General features: G+C 52.4%; 1 protein-coding gene across 1 annotated transcript in view; it reads right to left on the bottom strand.

Annotated features, from left to right (window-relative positions):
- Positions 1-229: 229 nt before the first annotated feature.
- Positions 230-19,013, bottom strand: part of LOC311316287 (insulin receptor-like) — a 52,929-nt gene continuing 34,145 nt past the window's right edge. Inside the window, exons 4-21 of the mRNA XM_084447129.1 lie at positions 18,154-18,293; positions 17,025-17,169; positions 16,253-16,467; positions 15,606-15,732; positions 13,800-14,050; positions 12,536-12,703; positions 11,321-11,519; positions 10,420-10,700; positions 9,456-9,595; positions 8,282-8,441; positions 7,695-7,797; positions 7,415-7,482; positions 6,674-6,903; positions 5,499-5,609; positions 4,366-4,525; positions 3,769-3,898; positions 3,437-3,571; positions 230-1,108 (exon numbers count right to left, since the gene is read on the bottom strand). Coding sequence (XP_084303255.1) covers positions 754-1,108; positions 3,437-3,571; positions 3,769-3,898; positions 4,366-4,525; positions 5,499-5,609; positions 6,674-6,903; positions 7,415-7,482; positions 7,695-7,797; positions 8,282-8,441; positions 9,456-9,595; positions 10,420-10,700; positions 11,321-11,519; positions 12,536-12,703; positions 13,800-14,050; positions 15,606-15,732; positions 16,253-16,467; positions 17,025-17,169; positions 18,154-18,293 — 3,118 coding nt within the window. The 3' untranslated portion in view covers positions 230-753. The remainder of the gene's footprint in view (positions 1,109-3,436; positions 3,572-3,768; positions 3,899-4,365; positions 4,526-5,498; positions 5,610-6,673; positions 6,904-7,414; positions 7,483-7,694; positions 7,798-8,281; positions 8,442-9,455; positions 9,596-10,419; positions 10,701-11,320; positions 11,520-12,535; positions 12,704-13,799; positions 14,051-15,605; positions 15,733-16,252; positions 16,468-17,024; positions 17,170-18,153; positions 18,294-19,013) is intronic.

Here is a 19,013-nt window from a genome sequence, read left to right as displayed (position 1 = left end):
TGTGATGTTTGGAATACTGCAGAGTGTGAGGAGGCGAGTCCTAAACAAGGTTCTCCAGTGGATAGTAAGAGTTTGTTCGTTGATGGACATCCTCGAGCGTCCGACAGTTCCCCAAGTTCCGCAAAAACGTCTTGTCATAATCCGACAACTTGAGTACAGAGATTCAGAGACACTTCCATGACAAAGATGTCGGCCACAGACAGAGAAGAGCACTTTTAAACTGAGCAACCTAGGAAGAAACCCATTCACATAGCGGGGGTGGGTGGGTGTGTGTGTGTGTGGGGGGGGACGGTCTTTGAGTCAGGGATCCGTCATGGGTTTAGCAGCCTTCCGGTTGTCAAAGAGTTTGTTTCACAGTTGATTCCATCAGTCCGCCCACTTGAGAACTTGGCAATATAAAAAAAAAACGACAAAAAACAATCATGGATAAGAGAGCCATAGCTTCGTCTTTAAATACAAAACCCGGTTTGTGTCTGTCCTGCGCTGTGGACATACTGTCCTGCGGTGTGGACATACTGTAGTGTGTGTGGCAACAGGGTGGAGAAGAAAATGAGAAAAAAAAGTCCTGAGATATGCGTTGACGGCTCTGAAGAGTGTGATAAAAATGATCTTTATATAAAAATGACAGAACGAAACAAAAATATATATATTTATATCTATGCATCTGTGTGTGTGTGTGTGTGGGGGGGGGGGGGGGAGGGTAGGGTAGGGTGTGGCGGTAGCTGAGGGGAGACGGGGGTGGGGGGGGCTATGTTAGGAGGGGCTGGACCGGGGCAGCGCTAGTATCCGTCCGTTGGTCTTCCCTCCGTTCATGTGCGTGTAGGGGATGTGCTCCTCGTAGCTCGAGCGCAGGCCCACCGACGAGCCCTCGTCCCTGTCCGAGCACTCGTCCCGGTGCGAGTAGGACGACGGGTCCAGCGGGATGCTCTCCATGTTCTCCAGGTCCAGGTCGAAGTCCTCCGTCTCCGGCGGCTTGTTCTCCTCGCTGTAGTAGAAGGACACCTCCTGGAAGGACGGGTGCAGGTCCTCGCGCAGCATCTCGATGATCTCCTGGAACATGGGCCGCATCTTGGGGTTGTACTGCCAGCACATCTGCATCAGGTTGTGCCTGGAGGAGAGAAGGGGAGGAGAGGGAAGGAGAGAGAGGAGAGGAGGGAAAGAAGAGGAGAGAGGAGGAGAAGAGAGGTGAGGGGAGGAGGATAGAGGAGAGGGGAGGAGAGGAGAGAGGAGGAGAGAGGGGAGGGGAGGAGGATAGAGGAGAGGAGAGGGGAGGAGAGGAGAGAGGAGGAGAAGAGAGGAGAGGGGAGGAGAGGAGAGAAGAGAGGAGGGGAGGAAGATAGAGGAGAGGGGAGGGAAGGCGAGGAGAGAGGAGGAGAAGAGAGGGGACCGGAGGAGGATAGAGGAGAGGATAGAGGAGAGGAGAGGAGAGAGGAGGAGAGGGGAGGAGAGGAGAGAGGAGGAGAGGGGAGGAGAGAGGAGGAGAGGGGAGGAGAGGAGAGAGGAGGAGAGGGGAGGGGAGGAGGATAGAGGAGAGGGGAGGAGAGGATAGAGGAGAAGGGAGGAGAGGAGAGAGGAGGAGAAGAGAGAGGAGGAGAGGGGAGGAGAGGAGAGAGGAGGAGAGGGGAGGGGAGGAGGATAGAGGAGAGGGGAGGAGAGGATAGAGGAGAAGGGAGGAGAGGAGAGAGGAGGAGAAGAGAGGGGAGGAGAGGATAGAGGAGAGGGGAGGAGAGAGGAGGAGAAGAGAGGAGAGGGGAGGAGGATAGAGGAGAGGGGAGAGGAGGGATGAGAGAGTGGTCATGTTAGTCCCAGGATTGGTTACTCTTTGAGGTTCCTCATAGCCAGAAGTAAACTGGGAAAAGCTGCTTTTAGTCATTGTGCCCCTAGAGCTTGGAACAAGCTCCAAGGAACCTTAAAATTGGATGTTTTGGTCCCCTTGGGCAGTAAAAAAAAATATGGTAAATTAAACTGAGGTCGAAGTCTGCGTAGGTTTTTAAATGTTCTGTTTATCAGTTTAGTTTTATCAGTAGGGATGTCACGGTGTGGATTTTTTCCCACCAACTAATAAACCCATGACAACAGCGGTATTACTGGTAACACCGTCTAGCCGACGATAAGAGAGCGCTTACTTTCATCTTTAACGTTAGACCTTTGCCTTACGTTGAACAGCCCTGTCGTGTAGCCAATTTGAATTTGGTGTTGTACGTCTCCACGGCTTGCCTGCAAATGCGCGATTACAGTAAGATAAACATTACACTCGGTCCTGGGTTTCTCTAGAATCAGAATATTTATTGCCATGTAGTTTTTCAACATAGCCTACTAGGAACATGCACCATGCCCGAAGCAAAATCCTAGTATGTTGAAAAATTGCATGGCAATAAACAAATTCTGATTCTGATTATAAAGAAGCGCACGACCGAGTTTAACGTTGATCTTATTCTTACCTGATCGCGCATTTGCAGGCAAGCTGTGGAGGCAGACAAGGGCAAAAAATGCCTCCGCAAATCAGTGTTGTTATGAACGGAACCTCCCCCTCCCCTCCCCCCCTCCCTCCCTCCTCTCTTCACCTGAACTCAAAGTGAAACCTGATTCCTCTAGACTCTAGACAGCAGACCAGACACATGTCTGAGTTTGATGAGTGGCGCTGATGTGAAAATCAACTAAATAGGTTAAACGACGTTGGGGGCGGAACACGACGGTGAGCGGTGTTAGAGTAATGACTCATCGAATACACTGTGTATGACCCAACACCGAGTAACACCGCTGACACCCACAACCGTGACTAGCCTAGTTTTCATGTGTAACCGTGTGAAGTTTTTGCATTTATTTTGTATAATGTTTGCCGTTTTATACTGTGTACTGTATGTGTTATTGTAACGAGATCTTGGTCTGAATGGACTGGTAAAATAAAGAGATGAAATGAATAAAGGAAGCCTGGGGGTGTGTCTGAGAGAGGACAGGATATTGGCGTCGGAGCGGAGAGATAGCGCAAATCTATAGCTCAAATACCACGAGCGTACAAGAAATAAAAGAGTATCACTTGAAATGTAAAATCTCGTCCGATAGGCTCTGTGCACCAGCTTCACTACTTCCTGAAAGTCACTTGGCTTCTTTATTTCCTGTCCAATATGATTGGATTAAGTGATTAATCAGGTGTGCGCTGGGTCTTCCGCACACCTGATTAATCACTTAAGCCAATCATATAGGACAGGAAATAAAGATGCCAAGTGACTTTCAGGAAGTAGTGGAGCTGGTGCACAGAGCCTATTAGAACGATCGGAATAGAATAGAACAATCGCACTCGCTCTTTTTTGGCAATCATAAAAAAAACGTTGAGTCAGTGACGGTTAGACACCCTCCCTTCCACAATCATCTCCCTTTCACAGTAACGAGATCTGACGCTGCTTCTGAGCCATGACGGACGATTTGGGCGACTTACAGTCGGTCAGCGCAGTTGTCGGGTCGGTCCAGGTAACCTCCGTCCATCACGAACTTGAGCACCTGCTCGTTGGACAGGCCCTGGTACGGCTGCTCCGCCAGGGTGCTGATCTCCCACAGGACCACGCCAAACGACCTGGGACACACACACACACACACACACACATACCGGACACAGAGAGGCCACGACCAAAGGCAAGTTAGCTAGCTGTTAGCTTCGGACGAGCCTAGACAGCAAACAAACTCTGAGGGAGAAGAGAGGGACTACCGGCCTCTCTCACACACACACACACACACACACACACACACACACACACACACACACACACTCACCAGCAGTCTGAGTGGGCGGTGAACACGCCGTCCTTCAGCGACTCGGGCGCCATCCACCTGACGGGGAGAAGACCCTTCCCGCCCTTACGGTAGTAGTCCGTCTCGTAGATGTCCCGCGTCATGCCAAAGTCTGCGGGGGCCACACACACACACACACACACACACACACACACACACACGCACAGACAGACAGACAGACAAGACAAACAGACACACAGACAGACAAACACACACAGACACATAGACACACACACACACACAGACAGACAGACACACAGACAGACAGACACACACACACGCGCGCACACACACACACAGACACGACACGCACACACACACACACACAGGCACACACAAACAGGCACACATGCACGCGCAGACACACGCACGCACACACACGAACACACACACACGAACACACACACACACAAAGGACACATTTGATGACTCATAACACAGGATGACTTGGAGCAGAAGAGGTCATGTTTGTACTGGAAGGCGTTTCCCAGCTGTGGAGCTGCGTGGGACGCTGTGAGGTGAAGGTGAGCGCGGGGCGGCGACCTCGGGGGCGGCGACCTCAGGGGCGACCCTGCTCACCTCCTATCTTCACGGTGAAGTCCTGGCCCACCATGCAGTTCCTGGCCGCCAGGTCTCTGTGGACGAACTTCTTGGCGTTGAGGTAGGCCATGCCGTCCGCGATCTCCGCCGCCATCTGGATCATCTCCTTCAGCGTGGGCGGCGGGCGCCCCGGGTTGTTCTGGAACGCCGCCAAGACGACACGTCAGGTCAGGCCGAGGGACGACCCGTATGAATATCTAAATATGACCCTTGACCCTTGAGTTGCTTCTTGAACGGCAAAACATGGTCCTTGGTTGGCTTTACGCTATGATGCTGTTTCTGGGATGTAGCCAAGAGTCTCAACATTACAGATGACATTTAAAACTAGAACTCAAACACCAAACATACAGGGTGAGAGAGAGAGTCCTCCAGCCCTACAGGGGGCAGTAGAGTGGTAGTTACCACCCTGCAGGGGGCAGTAGAGTGGTAGTTACCACCCTGGAGGGAGCAGTAGAGTGGTAGTTACCACCCTGGAGGGGGCAGTAGAGTGGTAGTAACCACCCTGGAGGGGGCAGTAGAGTGGTAGTAACCACCCTGGAGGGGGCAGTAGAGTGGTAGTAACCACCCTGGAGGGGGCAGTAGAGTGGTAGTTACCACCCTGGAGGGAGCAGTAGAGTGGTAGTTACCACCCTGGAGGGGGCAGTAGAGTGGTAGTTACCACCCTGGAGGGGGCAGTAGAGTGGTAGTAACCACCCTGGAGGGGGCAGTAGAGTGGTAGTAACCACCCTGGAGGGGGCAGTAGAGTGGTAGTTACCACCCTGCAGGGGGCAGTAGAGTGATAGTTACCCCACCCTGCAGGGGGCAGTAGAGTGCTAGTTACCACCCTTCAGGGGGCAGTAGAGTGGTAGTTACCACCCTTCAGGGGGCAGTAGAGTGGTAGTTACCACCCTGCAGGGGGCAGTAGAGTGGTAGTTAACCCACCCTGCAGGGGGCAGTAGAGTGGTAGTTACCACCCTGCAGGGGGCAGTAGAGTGTTAGTTACCACCCTGCAGGGGGCAGTAGAGTGGTAGTTACCACCCTGCAGGGGGCAGTAGAGTGTTAGTTATCACCCTGCAGGGGGCAGTAGAGTGGTAGTTAACCCACCCTGCAGGGGGCAGTAGAGTGGTAGTTACCTCAGAGTCGGGTCTGAGACAGCGCAGGTAGCTCTTCAGGTCACCGTGGGTCATCAGCTCCATGACGACCAGAGTGGGCTGGCCCTTCGAGACCACGCCCAGCAGTCTCACCTGTGGAAGACGGGGTACAGACAGAGTTGGTGAGTTCATAATGCAAGATGGCCGCCCCAGAAGACCAATCCCTGTTCATTCCGACAACATCTTCTCTCGTTCAAATATAGAAAAGAGGAAGCCTGAATCTGTCTCGTCTGCTTCCCTCACGTTCCTTCTTGCGCTCCAGTCTGCTCCCGTCTCTCTACTGATCTCTCCAGTAGTGAGACCAGCCTGCAGTGGACCATCCCAACAGGTCCAGTACCCTCTAGCACAGCGCTGTTAGACCCTGTTTAGTTAGACTCGGTTTTAGAATGCGCTTTGGACGATCAGCGCTAAATACAAGTGTAAACGACCACCAAGACGCACGATTTCCAAAAATGAATGAATGAATGAATGAATCATTGAATGTATGAATGAACTATTCATTCCTTCATTTATGCATTCATTCATTAAATAAAATATTGATTTGGGGATTCATGAATCGATTCAGAATCATTTGATTCAGAATCGATTGTTTAAACCGAGCCCTAGTCCCCGACGCGGAACAGTCCTCTTATGTACGTAAGTTCTTCTCACATCTTCAGCTGCTCTCATGTGCACATTTTTGGGGGAATCTGCTCGAAGTCAAACCGACTGATCATTGATTTGTTTACATGGAACAGCTGTGCGACGCGCACGCAGGCAGGAGTGAGGGAGTAACCATGGTTACTAGACGAACACAAGCGGTCAGCTGGGCACATTTGGAGACGCGTGACGAGACGCGGGTGTAAACGGCGACGTGTCTCGCTGTCCCCTTGTGATCTGACCGCCACAAAACGCATTTTAAAAGTCCAAACAGTACCTAAACAGCTCCGGGTTTGTGACCCATTTGATTGGTCCAGCATCTGTTTCTCTTCCTGGATGACTAACGCCTCTTCACCTGTGGCTATAGGTGTGTCTGTATTACAGCGCGGGGCAGCCCAGGCGGGCAGGAACCACTCCGCTGGCCTAAGACGCTAAAAACCCCACCCGGCCGGCCGACCACGTGGTCCAAAACAGGCGCCACCCCCCCCCCGTGCGGGACGTCCTGAACGTTTCCTCACCACGTGGTGACAGGTGAAGGCCTTCATGACGGACGCCTCGTTGAGGAACTCGATGCGCTCGCGCAGGCTGGCCGACTCGTTGACCGTCTTCACCGCCACGCGCAGCTCCGGCTCGCCCTTGACGATGTCCTTGGCGATGCCCTCGTAGACCATGCCGAACGAGCCCTGGCCCAGCTCCCGCAGGATGCTGATCTTCTCCCGCAACACCTCCCAGTCGTCAGGCTCGTACACTGGACACACACACACACACACACACACACACACACACACACACAAACACACGCACACGCGCACACACACACACACACCTAATCAGTTCCTGGGGATTTCAACAACTCATGACACACGCAGGTGTCCATAGCTACATGTCAGTGTTATGTTCTTATCTATTAATGTCTATTCAAACCTATTCATGTTCCCACCTATTAATGTCTATTCAAACCTATTCATGTTCTTATCTATTAATGTCTATTCAATCCTATTCATGTGACATCTGTTAATGGCCATTCAGTCACGCCTATTCATGTGACTTTAACATTGAATGAGTTGAATGACATCATATTGCAGCGTTTTTATTAACTGTTGTAGCTATTGGTTTTATTACTATTATCCTGTATTATCCTGTACTATACTGCCATTATCTCGTGTGGTTCTTCATGTTGATGCTACGCGGTTGAGGAATAAGGGAGTGTGAATGTGATCGAGTCCCAGATGCCCCTCAGGGCAGGATGGATGTCTCACCATCGTTAGCGCTGAGGTACTCGGGGTTGGAGGAGGCGTAGATGGGTCCGCTGGGGCCCTGGGTTTGCCTGGCCGCAAAAAACAGAGAGAGACAGGTTAGAAACTGACCCCTGCCCCTGTCCGTCCCCCCCCCCTCTGGAAAAACAGAGAGGCAGGCTAGAAATGAACCCCTACCCCCCCCCCCCCCCCCCACCCCACCCCTTCAACGGCATAACAGAGAAGCCCTAACGACCAGGTGGCGGTTGAGAGGAAGGGGGTAACGCCCGTCAACGACACATACTTCTTCTTGAACATGATGAATCCCCCCGCGGCCACGAACAGCAGCAGGATGATGCAGATGACCGGACCAATCACGATCTTCACCACGCTGGAGGGGTCCACCCCTTTGAAACACAGCCAATCAAAACACAGTGAGTAGCTTGCAAAGGCATGTGCTCAACCGATGGGATTGGAACGTTGCGTTTCCCACAGATACTGAAACAGACCGGATAAGCATTATCCCACTGGTCTGTATCTAACTAACATCTAAATAGATTAACTTTAATGAACTTTAATGATCCCTGTAGGAGGAAATTGGGCGTTTCAGCAATGGAAAATTACAGAAAAGGTTAGAAATGCAGAATACATAATATACATAGTAGCAACAAGCATAAATAGAACAAGTAATATATATTACTGTAGTTAAGTCTCATACCAAGCACTGACATACAGTTTAACCCTAGCGAATCATATTACATCATATAAGATGATACTGTACATATCTTGTTGTTTATGATCTCATGTTAGCGTGTGACTCTTGACATGTTATGTTGATGGCGACAGGCCAGGCGTGGGCGGGGCCCCGGGGGGGGGGGCGGGGCTACTTACGCAGGTCCTGCACGTAGAAGTAGCTGGGCTCCGTCCAGGAGCCGTTCCCCGCCAGAGAGGTGGCCCGGATCCTCACCGTGTAGTTCCCAGGCTGCCCCACTCTCAGCTTGGTCCCCTTGGCGTCCCTGTAGTTGTTCCTGGACACGCAGTGGTGCGACTCCTGGAGGAGGGGGGGGGGGGGGGGGGGGCGGGGGGGGGCCGCACGAAACCCAGCGCCCGGGTTAGAGGCGGAAATGCACCACAACGGAGGACGAGAGGAAGACGGGGGGGAAAAAACAATGCGTGGTTCTCTAAACGCACACGCAGGCGCTGCGCTAAAAATAAGCGTAATTTAATGTCATTTTGTGTGAGATGTGTCGGGCGGCGCCGGCCCTCCGCTGAGCCGGCCGGTTTGAAAACATGTTTGTGTTCCGACGGCGGCGGCGCGCTAAGTGTTGTTCCCTTGTTTTCAATGGTAATGATGTCATCAGCGGCCCGGGAAGACCGCCTGCACGTGGCCGTCGCCATGGTAACTAAAACAGAGAGCCGGTCACGCGTCCGGGGGCGACATTACATCTCCATTAAGGCTCTCCGCGGAAAAAAAGAAACCTTTTACAGACGGACAGAGAGCCGAGCCCCATCACGTACACCCTGCTTTCTGGTTCGCACTCGGCTGAATCCAACAGAGGTTCTTAATAGCAAGTGTGTTACAATAGTAAGTATTTTCTGTGTGTGGGTATCTGTGTGTGCGTGTGTGTTCGGAGCTCTCAGACCTCGGAGTGTGTGTGTGCGTGTGTGTGTGTGCGTATGTGTTCTGAGCTCTCAGACCTCGGAGTGTGTGTGTGTGTGTGCGTGTGTGTGCGTGCGTGTGTGTTCTGAGCTCTCAGACCTCGGAGTGTGCGTGCGTGTCTGTGCGTGTGTGTGTGTGCATGCGTGTGTGTGCATGCGTGTGTGTGTGTGCATGCGTGTGTGTGTGTGTGTGTGCATGCGTGTGTGTGTGTGTGCATGCATGTGTGTGTGTGTGTATGCATGTGTGTGTTCTGAGCTCTCAGACCTCGGAGTGTGCGTGCGTGTCTGTGCGTGTGTGTGCATGCGTGTGTGTGTGTGTGTGCATGCGTGCGTGTGTGTGTGCATGCGTGTGTGTGTGTGTGTGTGTGTATGTGCATGCGTGCGTGTGTGTTCTGCGCTCTCAGACCTCGCCGTCTCCCATCCTGTGGTAGTGGACCTCGTACAGGATGATCATGCCGTTGGGGGCTTTAGGCTCCGCCCACCTCACGTGCACGGTGTACTCCGACACCTCGTAGGTGATGGGCCCCGTGATGTCATCGGCCTTGTCTGTGAAGGACAGCAGGAGGACGTCAGAACGGACGGTCCTTGAGAAACCGACCTTAACGGCCTTCATTCAACCAGACTCACTTCTAACATTACATCCCTCTGCCGAGTTTCACACTTTTCATTTTTATTATTTATTCACCTACATGTGCATCTCAGATAATTTGAATATTGTGGAAAGTTCATTATTTTCCGTAATTTAATTCAAAAAGTGAAACTTTCATATATTATAGATTCATTACACATGTAGTGAAATATAATTCAAGGCTGATTGCCTCCATGTTGCTCCACCTTGATGCAGTAATTTGCGCAAAAGGAGCCCCGACCAAGTATTGAGTGTATAAATGAACATACTGAACATACTGTACGATCATAAAGATTAAAACAAAAAAAGGCTTGAACCATTTCACTTTGTGTAATGGATCTAGAATACATGAAAGTTTTTCTGAGATGCACCTGTATATAGGTATTTTTTTCTTTCTTTTTTGTGTTTTATCCTCTCTTGCTGTACTAATTGTTTGTAAAGCACTTTGTAACATTTGTTTAGAAAGGTGTTATATAAATAAAGTTAATAATAATAATAATAATAATTATTATTATTATGACACCCCCAAACCTCAAGATAAATAAACCACATTCATGACTTCCTGTATGATAGCGTGTGAGAAAGTAACTCAAATAATCATTTCTCTATGTGATCACAAGAGACTCAATTATAATCACACAGCTCCACGGTCTTATTCAGAATCAACCGAGACCCACGACAAGCCTGTGGTATTCAGGTGAGACAGACGAGGCCTCGGGGGAGGGGGCGTGGCCAGGCGTACCCTCGGGCATGGTCCGGGCGCTGACGAAGGCCGCCATGCTGCAGCGGGCGCGGTCCGTCAGGTGGTTGCAGGCGTGGACCTCGATCTGGTAGCTGGTGAAGTGGCGCAGGTTGGATATGACCGTGGACTCCTTGGTGGTCACCGACCGCGTGCTCTCGTACTCCTCCACGCCCTCCTCGGGGCTGCGCGTGCCGCCGCCCTCCGGCGGGTTGGGGGGCGTGGTCGAGAGGAGCTGCGTCCGGTTGGCTATCCCCATGGCGGAGCGGCGCTGTCGGGTCGGTCTGAGGGCGGCGCGGACAAGAGTGAGAGGGTCGTCAGCGCTTTCCGTTTTAACCAACTGTCCGAAACGGTCAACATTTTAGCACATTAATACTGATCTGTAGGAATACGTAGGGGTGGGACCTATGCCCACCCTCCCATTGCTCTCTGTCAAGCGCATTGTGTTGCCTCTGTGTATGAAATACGCTATATAAATAAAGTTTGATTTGATTTGATCAAAACTTCTTGTGCCGTCATCTGAGCTCTCATTAACTGAATAAATAGGCCTCATCTCCACAGTAAACTTGTCATAATGCAGTGCATTTTGGTATGCCGTGCCAGATGAGGTTGAACACTGTTGAACACTAGGGGGCGCTCGAGAGGTTATATTCTCAATGAGAGAAACTGAGCCCAACTGTGGGAGAGTGTACAGACCGTTCCGATTGGCTGAGCAGAACAGAGGAACCGTGGAAAAATACAACATCACAAACAGCTTCCCCATCGCCGTCAATAATAAGACCATTTATCCACCTGACCTTTATCCACCTGACCTTTACTCATACGGGTCAGTCTATACAGGCGACCCGGAGATAAGCGAGAAAACCCAAGCGAAGATTATGGGTGCAAAGCGCCGTGGCCTTACTTGATCTCGAAGACCTCGTTGTGGAGGTAGTTCTCGAAGGTCTTGCGGTACTCGGAGTCCTCCGCCTCCTTCTTCAGCTCCTTGTCGGTCTTGGGGCAGGCGCAACAGCGCCCCCCCTGGCCGTGCTCCTCCGTCTGGTTCCACTTCTGCTCCTCGTCGCTGTCCACCTGCGTGGGCATCCTGGACGGCAGCTTCATCCCTGGACACACACCGGAGCGGACGGTCAGGGACAGACACACACAGACACACACACAGGTACACACACAGATACACACGCACACACACAGATACACACACAGATACAGAGACACACACAGATAGAGACACACACACACACACACACACACACACACAGAGATACACACACACACACACAGATACACACACAGATACAGACGCACACACACACACACACACACAGACACACACACACACAGAGACACACACACAGAGATACAGAGACAACACACACACACGCACACACACACAGACACACATGCACAGATACACACACAGATGCACACAAACACACACAGACACACACAAACACACACAGACACACACAGATACACACAGACACACACAAACATACACACACACACACACACACACACACACACAGATACACACAGACACAGATACACACACACAGACACACACACACACTAGCACTCGGGGCCAGTGAGGTCAGTGTATCTCTGTCTGTAGATGAGATTAATTTCCTCTGACACGTCTCCCTTCAGACAGCCTCCTGTCTCCCGGACGTGGGGGAGCAAAGTCCACAGAGAGAACTTTCTGTTTGTCTGTCTGTCTGTCTGTGTGTGTGTGTGTGTGTGTGTGTGTGTGTGTGTGTATGTGCGTGTGTGTGTGTGTGTGACTTGGAAAGACAAAACACAAAGACCTCTGGGAATGGAACACTGCGGGAAGGGACTGTTCCCACCCAGCGGGCTGCCAACTACTGGATAAACTATGTAGTAAGTCAGCTGTGACAGTCTCTATAACACACACACACACACACACACACACACACACACACACACACACACACACACACACACACACACACACACACACACACACAACACTCACCCACACACACACACACACACACACACAAACACTCACCCACCCACACACACAAACACTCACCCACACACACACACACACTCACCCACACACACACACTCATACACACACACACTCACACACACTCACCCTTCTGGCAGTAGTCAAACTTGTAGAGCTCCCCTGCCTCAGGCTGGCGCTGGCAGAAGACCAGGTAGTGGGTGATGTTGCCGTTGGGGTCGTTGGGCGGCTTCCACTTCAGGATGATCTGGGACGAGGAGTTGGACGACGAGATGGGGTCCAGCGGAACCGAGGGCTCTGGGAAAACGCCGCGGGGACACGCCAGAGTTTAATCGCATTATCCCCGCTCTTATTTGTCCCGTTCATAAAACGGAGCGCTAAAGACAACAGTGCCTGGAACTAACGGCGTTCCTCAGCGACAGACATGTTCTGGGGAAAAGGACAGGGTTCACGAGACTCTTTGTCATTCGCTTGCGACTGTCGGTGCGTGAGCGCGGGAGTGAGGGATGGAAAGAGAGAGAGAGAGAGAGAGAGAGAGAGAGAGAGACACTAACCGCGCTCCGACTGTCACCGCGTCCCTTAATGGCACCGCGGCGGCGACAGCCGGCGTTGAGCGCGGACAGGTTCGACCGCATTGTCAGACGCGGGTTCCGGAACAACAGCTCATGTCTGACACCGCCCCCGCCCCCCCCCCCCTCCCCCCGACACCATTATTATCCAGACGGTGATCAAAAACAAACCGAGGGAGATGAAAACTCCTGGCTGCCCGTGAGACGAGAGAGGGGGGGGCGGGGCCTGTCGGTGACCCGGTCGGCGCTCTGCGTGCGTGACTGGGACCGGCTGGCGCTGTAATGCGCTTCCCCGACGAGGAAGGACGCGCGGTCAGGAATGCCAGACGCGGAGGAAGCCGGGTCAGACGCGAGGGCTTTTTCCGAGAGCCCCCGGGAGCACGCACTCGCAGGCATGCGGAGACAAAAGACACATGTGGGGACACCTGCCAGCCAGCCTGGATTTACGAGCCCCTGCGTGTGTGAGTGACAGAGAGACCCCTGGCATGGGGTGGGTATGTACCCTTGTTCACATGCCATACCTCAAGCGCCGGGCAAAACGCGGCCGAGAGAGGCCCCGGCCTCGTAAGCGTCACGCTCGTAAGCGACGCGGAAGCGCCGATCGGCAAAACGCGGAACGTTCCTTTAAGGCGGGAGTGCGGGCGGAACCGGACCGGATCTGACCCGAATTTACCCTCGCTAGCGACATTTGCCTGAAAGTTTCATAGATATTGCGTCGGACACGGCCCGTTGTAGAGAACGCGGTGAAAACCGTTTAACGTAGCGCCGGAGTGCATTCTGGGGGAACGGCGGAGGGCCTCAGAGAACGCGACGTGGCGTCTTACTTGTGGCGTTGGTGCGCACGTAGATGATCTCGCTCTTGGCGCCGTGCACCTGGTGTTCGTCCGAGGCGGACAGCTGCGTCTTGACCATGATGGCGTACTGCGTCCAGGGCTTCAGGGGGTGGATGAGGTGACCTGGCTCCATCTGCTCCTTCCCCTCGGTGGCGCGGGGAGGCGGGTCCACGTCGGCGATCACCCAGCTGTTGGAGCCGCACGCGTCCTGGCCGTCGAACTCCGTCACGTTCTTATAGGCCCTGAGGGGAGAGAGAGACACAGTCAGGTAGATGAACTCCGTCACGTTCTTCTAGGCTCTGAGGGGAGAGAGAGACACGGTCAGGTAGATGAACTCTGTCACATTCTTCTAGGCTCTGAGGGGAGAGAGAGACACGGTCAGGTAGATGAACTCTGTCACATTCTTCTAGGCCCTGGAGGAGAGAGAGACACGGTCAGGTAGATGAACTCCGTCACGTAGGCCCTGGAGGAGAGAGAGACACAGTCAGGTAGATGAACTCTGTCACGGTCTTCTAGGCCCTGGAGGAGAGAGAGGTCTTCTAGGCCCTGGAGGAGAGAGAGACACAGTCAGGTAGATGAACTCCATCACGTTCTTCTAGGCCCTGGAGGAGAGAGAGACACGGTCAGGTAGATGAACTCCGTCACGTAGACCCTGAGAGGAGAGAGAGACACAGTAAGACAGTGGAACTCTGTCACGTTCTTCTAGGCCCTGAGAGGAGAGAGAGACACAGTAAGACAGTGGAACTCTGTCACGCTCTTCTAGGCCCTGAGGGAAGAGAAACACAGTCACGCAACTGAGGAAGCCAGATCTCTGGTTAGATATCACGTTTCATTTTCTCTGGTAATTAAGGTTTGTGAGTGTATCGAGCGTCCTGTATTGAACCCCGGGGTATTCGCTGGTGGACGGAAGCCTTACATGTGAGAGCTCAGACAAACTAACAGTCATGAGGCTGAGTTGGGCTTATTACTGGGTTTCAAAAAAACAAAAACTTACAGTAAATTACAAGAAAACAACAGGGGAAAAAAAACATGTTTTCTCATGTCAAGGACACGGGGGGGGGGGGGGGGGGGGGGCGTGTCCACCAGCGGGCTGTGTTTCAGAGCTGGCGCTGTTTTCTCGTTGTTTACAATGGGCCGGTTTTTTTCTGCATAGAGGATTTTTTGGCGCCCCACAAAGAGATTTTAGCACGGGCCAAAGGAAAATCATCAGTGCCAAAATGCTAAAAAAAATTGAGACAAAAAAATGCTATTCAAATCCTCTCCAAATGTGTTTGATAGCTTGTTTCAAGTGCAGCCCATCCCTCTTGCTTGCATTGTCCATGGTTTGGACCACTAGTAATCGAGATTATTAATAGACAGATTATCAGCATCTTAAAGATTTTAGCTTCATATCCCTTTTATGAGCTCTAAGGTGCTATAGAGACGAGAGCTGTGTTCCAAGCGCTTTTTAGCACTAAAGCGCTGTGAGCTCTAGGCTTTTTTTTGCAGTTGAAAAAACTTTTTGGGCTAGAGCGCAGGCTGTAAAAGGCTGTTCTGACGACGACAACGGTCGGTTTTTGGGAAAACCGCGGAGACAGCGAACGTTAGCACAAGCTAACATTAGCTAGCGATCTCAACTTGGCTAGTTAATCTGCAGTCTGCAAAAACGCGACACTCGTTGCTAACGTAGTAAAACGTCGGTAGCCTAGCCAGCTCTAGACTCCGGCTCTAGTGTCTCTACGCAGCTGTAAGCTTGGCGCTACTCAGCCACATACAACTCGCCGGTGGACACGCATCCTTAGCTCGGGCTGCACTTACGCCTCCTTGTAGAGGACCATGAAGCCCAGCAGGTCCCTGAAGTCCGACGGCCAGAACGGCTCCCACTTGATGATGATCTTGTCCATGGTGGTGCGGACCTGCGTGAACTTCAGCAGCTGGTTCTCACCTGAGACGCAGACGGACAGGCGGTCAGTCAGGGGACAGAGAGGGCCGTAGGGACAGACACACACAGATATCAACTCCTCTATTTACCAGGTAGACAGAGGTCTGGAACGTGATATTGTTCCCTGAGTACAGTGGCCCAGGAGGCTGTAATGGGTGTTTATGATAAAAATGTAGGCTGCTATCATCATCATGATTGCTATGTGCAGTATGTACAGTAGTAAGTCCTGTGTTGATGCTGGCTGGCCAAACCCTGGCTTATTCAAAAAGTTACAAAGACGTCAGTCAAGGCGTATTAAAAAAGTTACAAAGACGTCAGTCAAGGCGTATTAACAAAGTTACAAAGACGTCAGTCAAGGCATATAAACAAAGTTACAAAGACGTCGGTCATGGCGTATTAACAAAGTTACAAAGAAGTCGGTCAACGTGCAAATTAGCTGAAACAAATTGAATCCGCTCATTCAATGAAGCGCAGGAAGTAAACCGTTTCCTCCTGACCGCCACGTGGCACGGCGGCGACTTACAGGACGCCTGGTCTCCGTTGGTCTTGGAGGCGATGTCGTTCTTCACCTGCCGCTCCTTGGTGCCCGTCACCTCCTCCATCTTGCGGATCTCCGACATGCAGAGCTTGGAGTTGTAGTGGAAGAACATCCGCCCTTGGAGGATGGTCAGCTTGTGCTTGGACCAGTCCCACAGCTGGCGGAGGTTCTGGTTGTCCAGGGCGTAGAACGAGTAGTGCCTGAGGTACAGGTGTGGAACCAGTTTGGTTTTAGGTTCTTGTTTTGAGAACGTTTAGTTTAATCGTTAAGATGTTTTATCTCCTACTTTTCACCTCAAATTCAGAATAAGTAACACAGACAAGCAGTGGTCAACGAGAGGCTGAGACTAGGGATGCACCGATACGAAACTTTTGGCCGATACCGATAACAGATATGAACTTTGCTATTATGGCCGATAACCGATATTCACTGATGTCGATATGATCTGTATAAAAACAAGTTTTTATGATAATCAAATGTTATACATACTGAAAAACACATGAAAACACTGTCTCTATTTCCAAAACATTTGGAAAAGCCAATAAATCATAGATTTACCACATTGTTTCCTGTCAACAACTCCACACAACAGCAGCTAGACATAAATAATTATCGGCTGTTCACATCGGCCCCGTTTTGCACATCGGACCGATACTGATATATTAAAAAACGATAAACATTATCGTTATTAAACAGGATGTGGGCGGGAGAGACTTCCTCCTGCCCGGGGGAGGAGCTGAGGCGGACGTCCGCTTACTCGACTTCCTGTGCCTCGCCGCGGATGAGGCGGAGCTTGCGCAGGAAGGAGAGGCTGACGAGCGCGTAGGAGCGGCGGACCGTCAGGTAGCCCGTGATCTCCTCCAGCTGGCCCAGGTTGGCCTCCAGCTCGGCCGCTATGTTGGCTGCGGAGACAAGGACAGACATCAGCCGGCCGATCAGCTTCCTGCCCGCCCGCCCGCCCGCGACCTTCCCTCCCTCCGGTAGACGGTGTTCCCGCTCGCTACGCGTGACCTTCTCACCTGCCAGGCACATCCTGCCTGGCTGCTTTACAGCTGTCATCCGTATCTGTCTGTCTGGGCTTCCGCGAGTTAAGTCTACACTGGTCTGTTGATTAATCATATCAGCTTAGAGCCTGTGTTCTCTGTGGGGAGGGTGCGTGTGCGCGTGTGTGTGTGTGTGTGTGTGTGTGTGTGTGTGTGAGCTGTGAGCGTGACTAAAAGGTTCCATCCGTTAGCCCTCTGCTGAACTAACCTCCCACGCAGCTCCGTCATGGAAGGTATGAAACACGAAGGTGTACGGTTCCGGGTGTGGGTGTATGAATGTGTATTGTTTGGAGTGGGGGTGTATGAATGTGTACGGTGTGGGGGGTGTATGAAGGTGTACGGTTCGGGGTGGGGTGTGTATGAAGGTGTACAGCTGTGTGTGAGGGCGTATGAAGGTGTACGGTTCAGGATGGGGGTGTATGAAGGCGTACAGTTGTGTGTGAGGGTGTATGAATGTTTTCGGTTCTGTGTGAGAGTGTATGAATATGTATGGTTCAGGGGGGTGTATGATTTGGTGTGAGGGTGTATGAAGGTGTACGGTTCAGGGTGGGGGTGTATTAAGGTGTATGGTTTGGTGTGAGGGTGTACAAATGTTTTCGGTTCTGTGTGAGGGTGTATGAATATGTATGGTTCAGTGTGGGGGTGTATTAAGGTGTATGATTTGGTGTGGGGGGTGCATGAAGGTGTACGGTTTGGGGTGAAGGTGTATGAGGGTGTACGGTTCAGGGTGGGGGTGTATTAAGGTGTATGGTTTGGTGTGAGGGTGCATGAAGGTGTACGGTTCAGGGTGGGGGTGTATTAAGGTGTATGGTTTGGTGTGAGGGTGCATGAAGGTGTACTCACTGCCTCCCCGGAGGTTGATGACCATGCTGCCGTTGAGGACGGTGCAGCCTCTCAGCTTCTGGGCGGCGGTGACAGAGTCCACCACCTTCAGGCCCATGCACACCTTGGGACAGAGGCCAGCGCAGGGCGTGCATATCAGCCTGGAGGAGGAGGAGGAGGAGGAGGAGGGGGAGGAGGAGGAGGAGGAGGAGGAGGGGGAGGAGGAGGAGGAGGGGGAGTAGGAGGAGGAGGAGGGGGAGGGGGAGGAGGGGGAGGGGGAGGAGGAGGGGGAGGAGGAGGAGGAGGAGGAGGAGGAGGAGGAGGAGGAGGAGGAGGAGTGGGAGGAGGAGGTGGGGGAGGAAGAGGAGGAGTGGGAGGAGGAGGTGGGGGGAGGAGGAGGAGGAGGAGGAGGGGGAGGAGGAGGAGGAGGAGGGGGAGGAGGAGTGGGAGGAGGAGGTGGGGGAGGAGCAGGGGGAGGAGGAGGAGGAGGAAGAGGAGGAGTGGGAGGAGGAGGTGGGGGAGGAGGAGGAGGGGGAGGGAGACACACGTGGGTCAGTCGGCCAATCACAACGCTCACAGACGTGGGTGAAGAGGACCAGTGGCTCAGCGAACGGCACCCAGATTATTTGCGTTAAGAGTCCCCGAATTAAAAGCCTAAACCTATCAAAGCTCCTGGGATTGGAGGAAAAGGTACCAGGTAGCATGGCGCCGACGGGGAACAGAACCCAGAACGTAGGGGTGACATAGACGGTGACAACCAGTTTCTCTCACGTGAGGCACGGTCCCAATATTCGGTTTGGCCCTGAGGCTGTTCCACATTCTCAACAGCCACTCTGGGAATACGCTCTTTCATAAGAGGACCGGGCCGTGACCTCCGACGA

The sequence above is a fragment of the Borostomias antarcticus genome (assembly GCF_949987555.1).
Source record: "Borostomias antarcticus genome assembly, chromosome: 12".
Lineage (NCBI taxonomy): Eukaryota > Metazoa > Chordata > Actinopteri > Stomiiformes > Stomiidae > Borostomias > Borostomias antarcticus.
The sequence above is the reverse complement of the archived record's forward strand: the minus strand, read 5'-3'. Positions and strand labels throughout refer to the sequence as shown.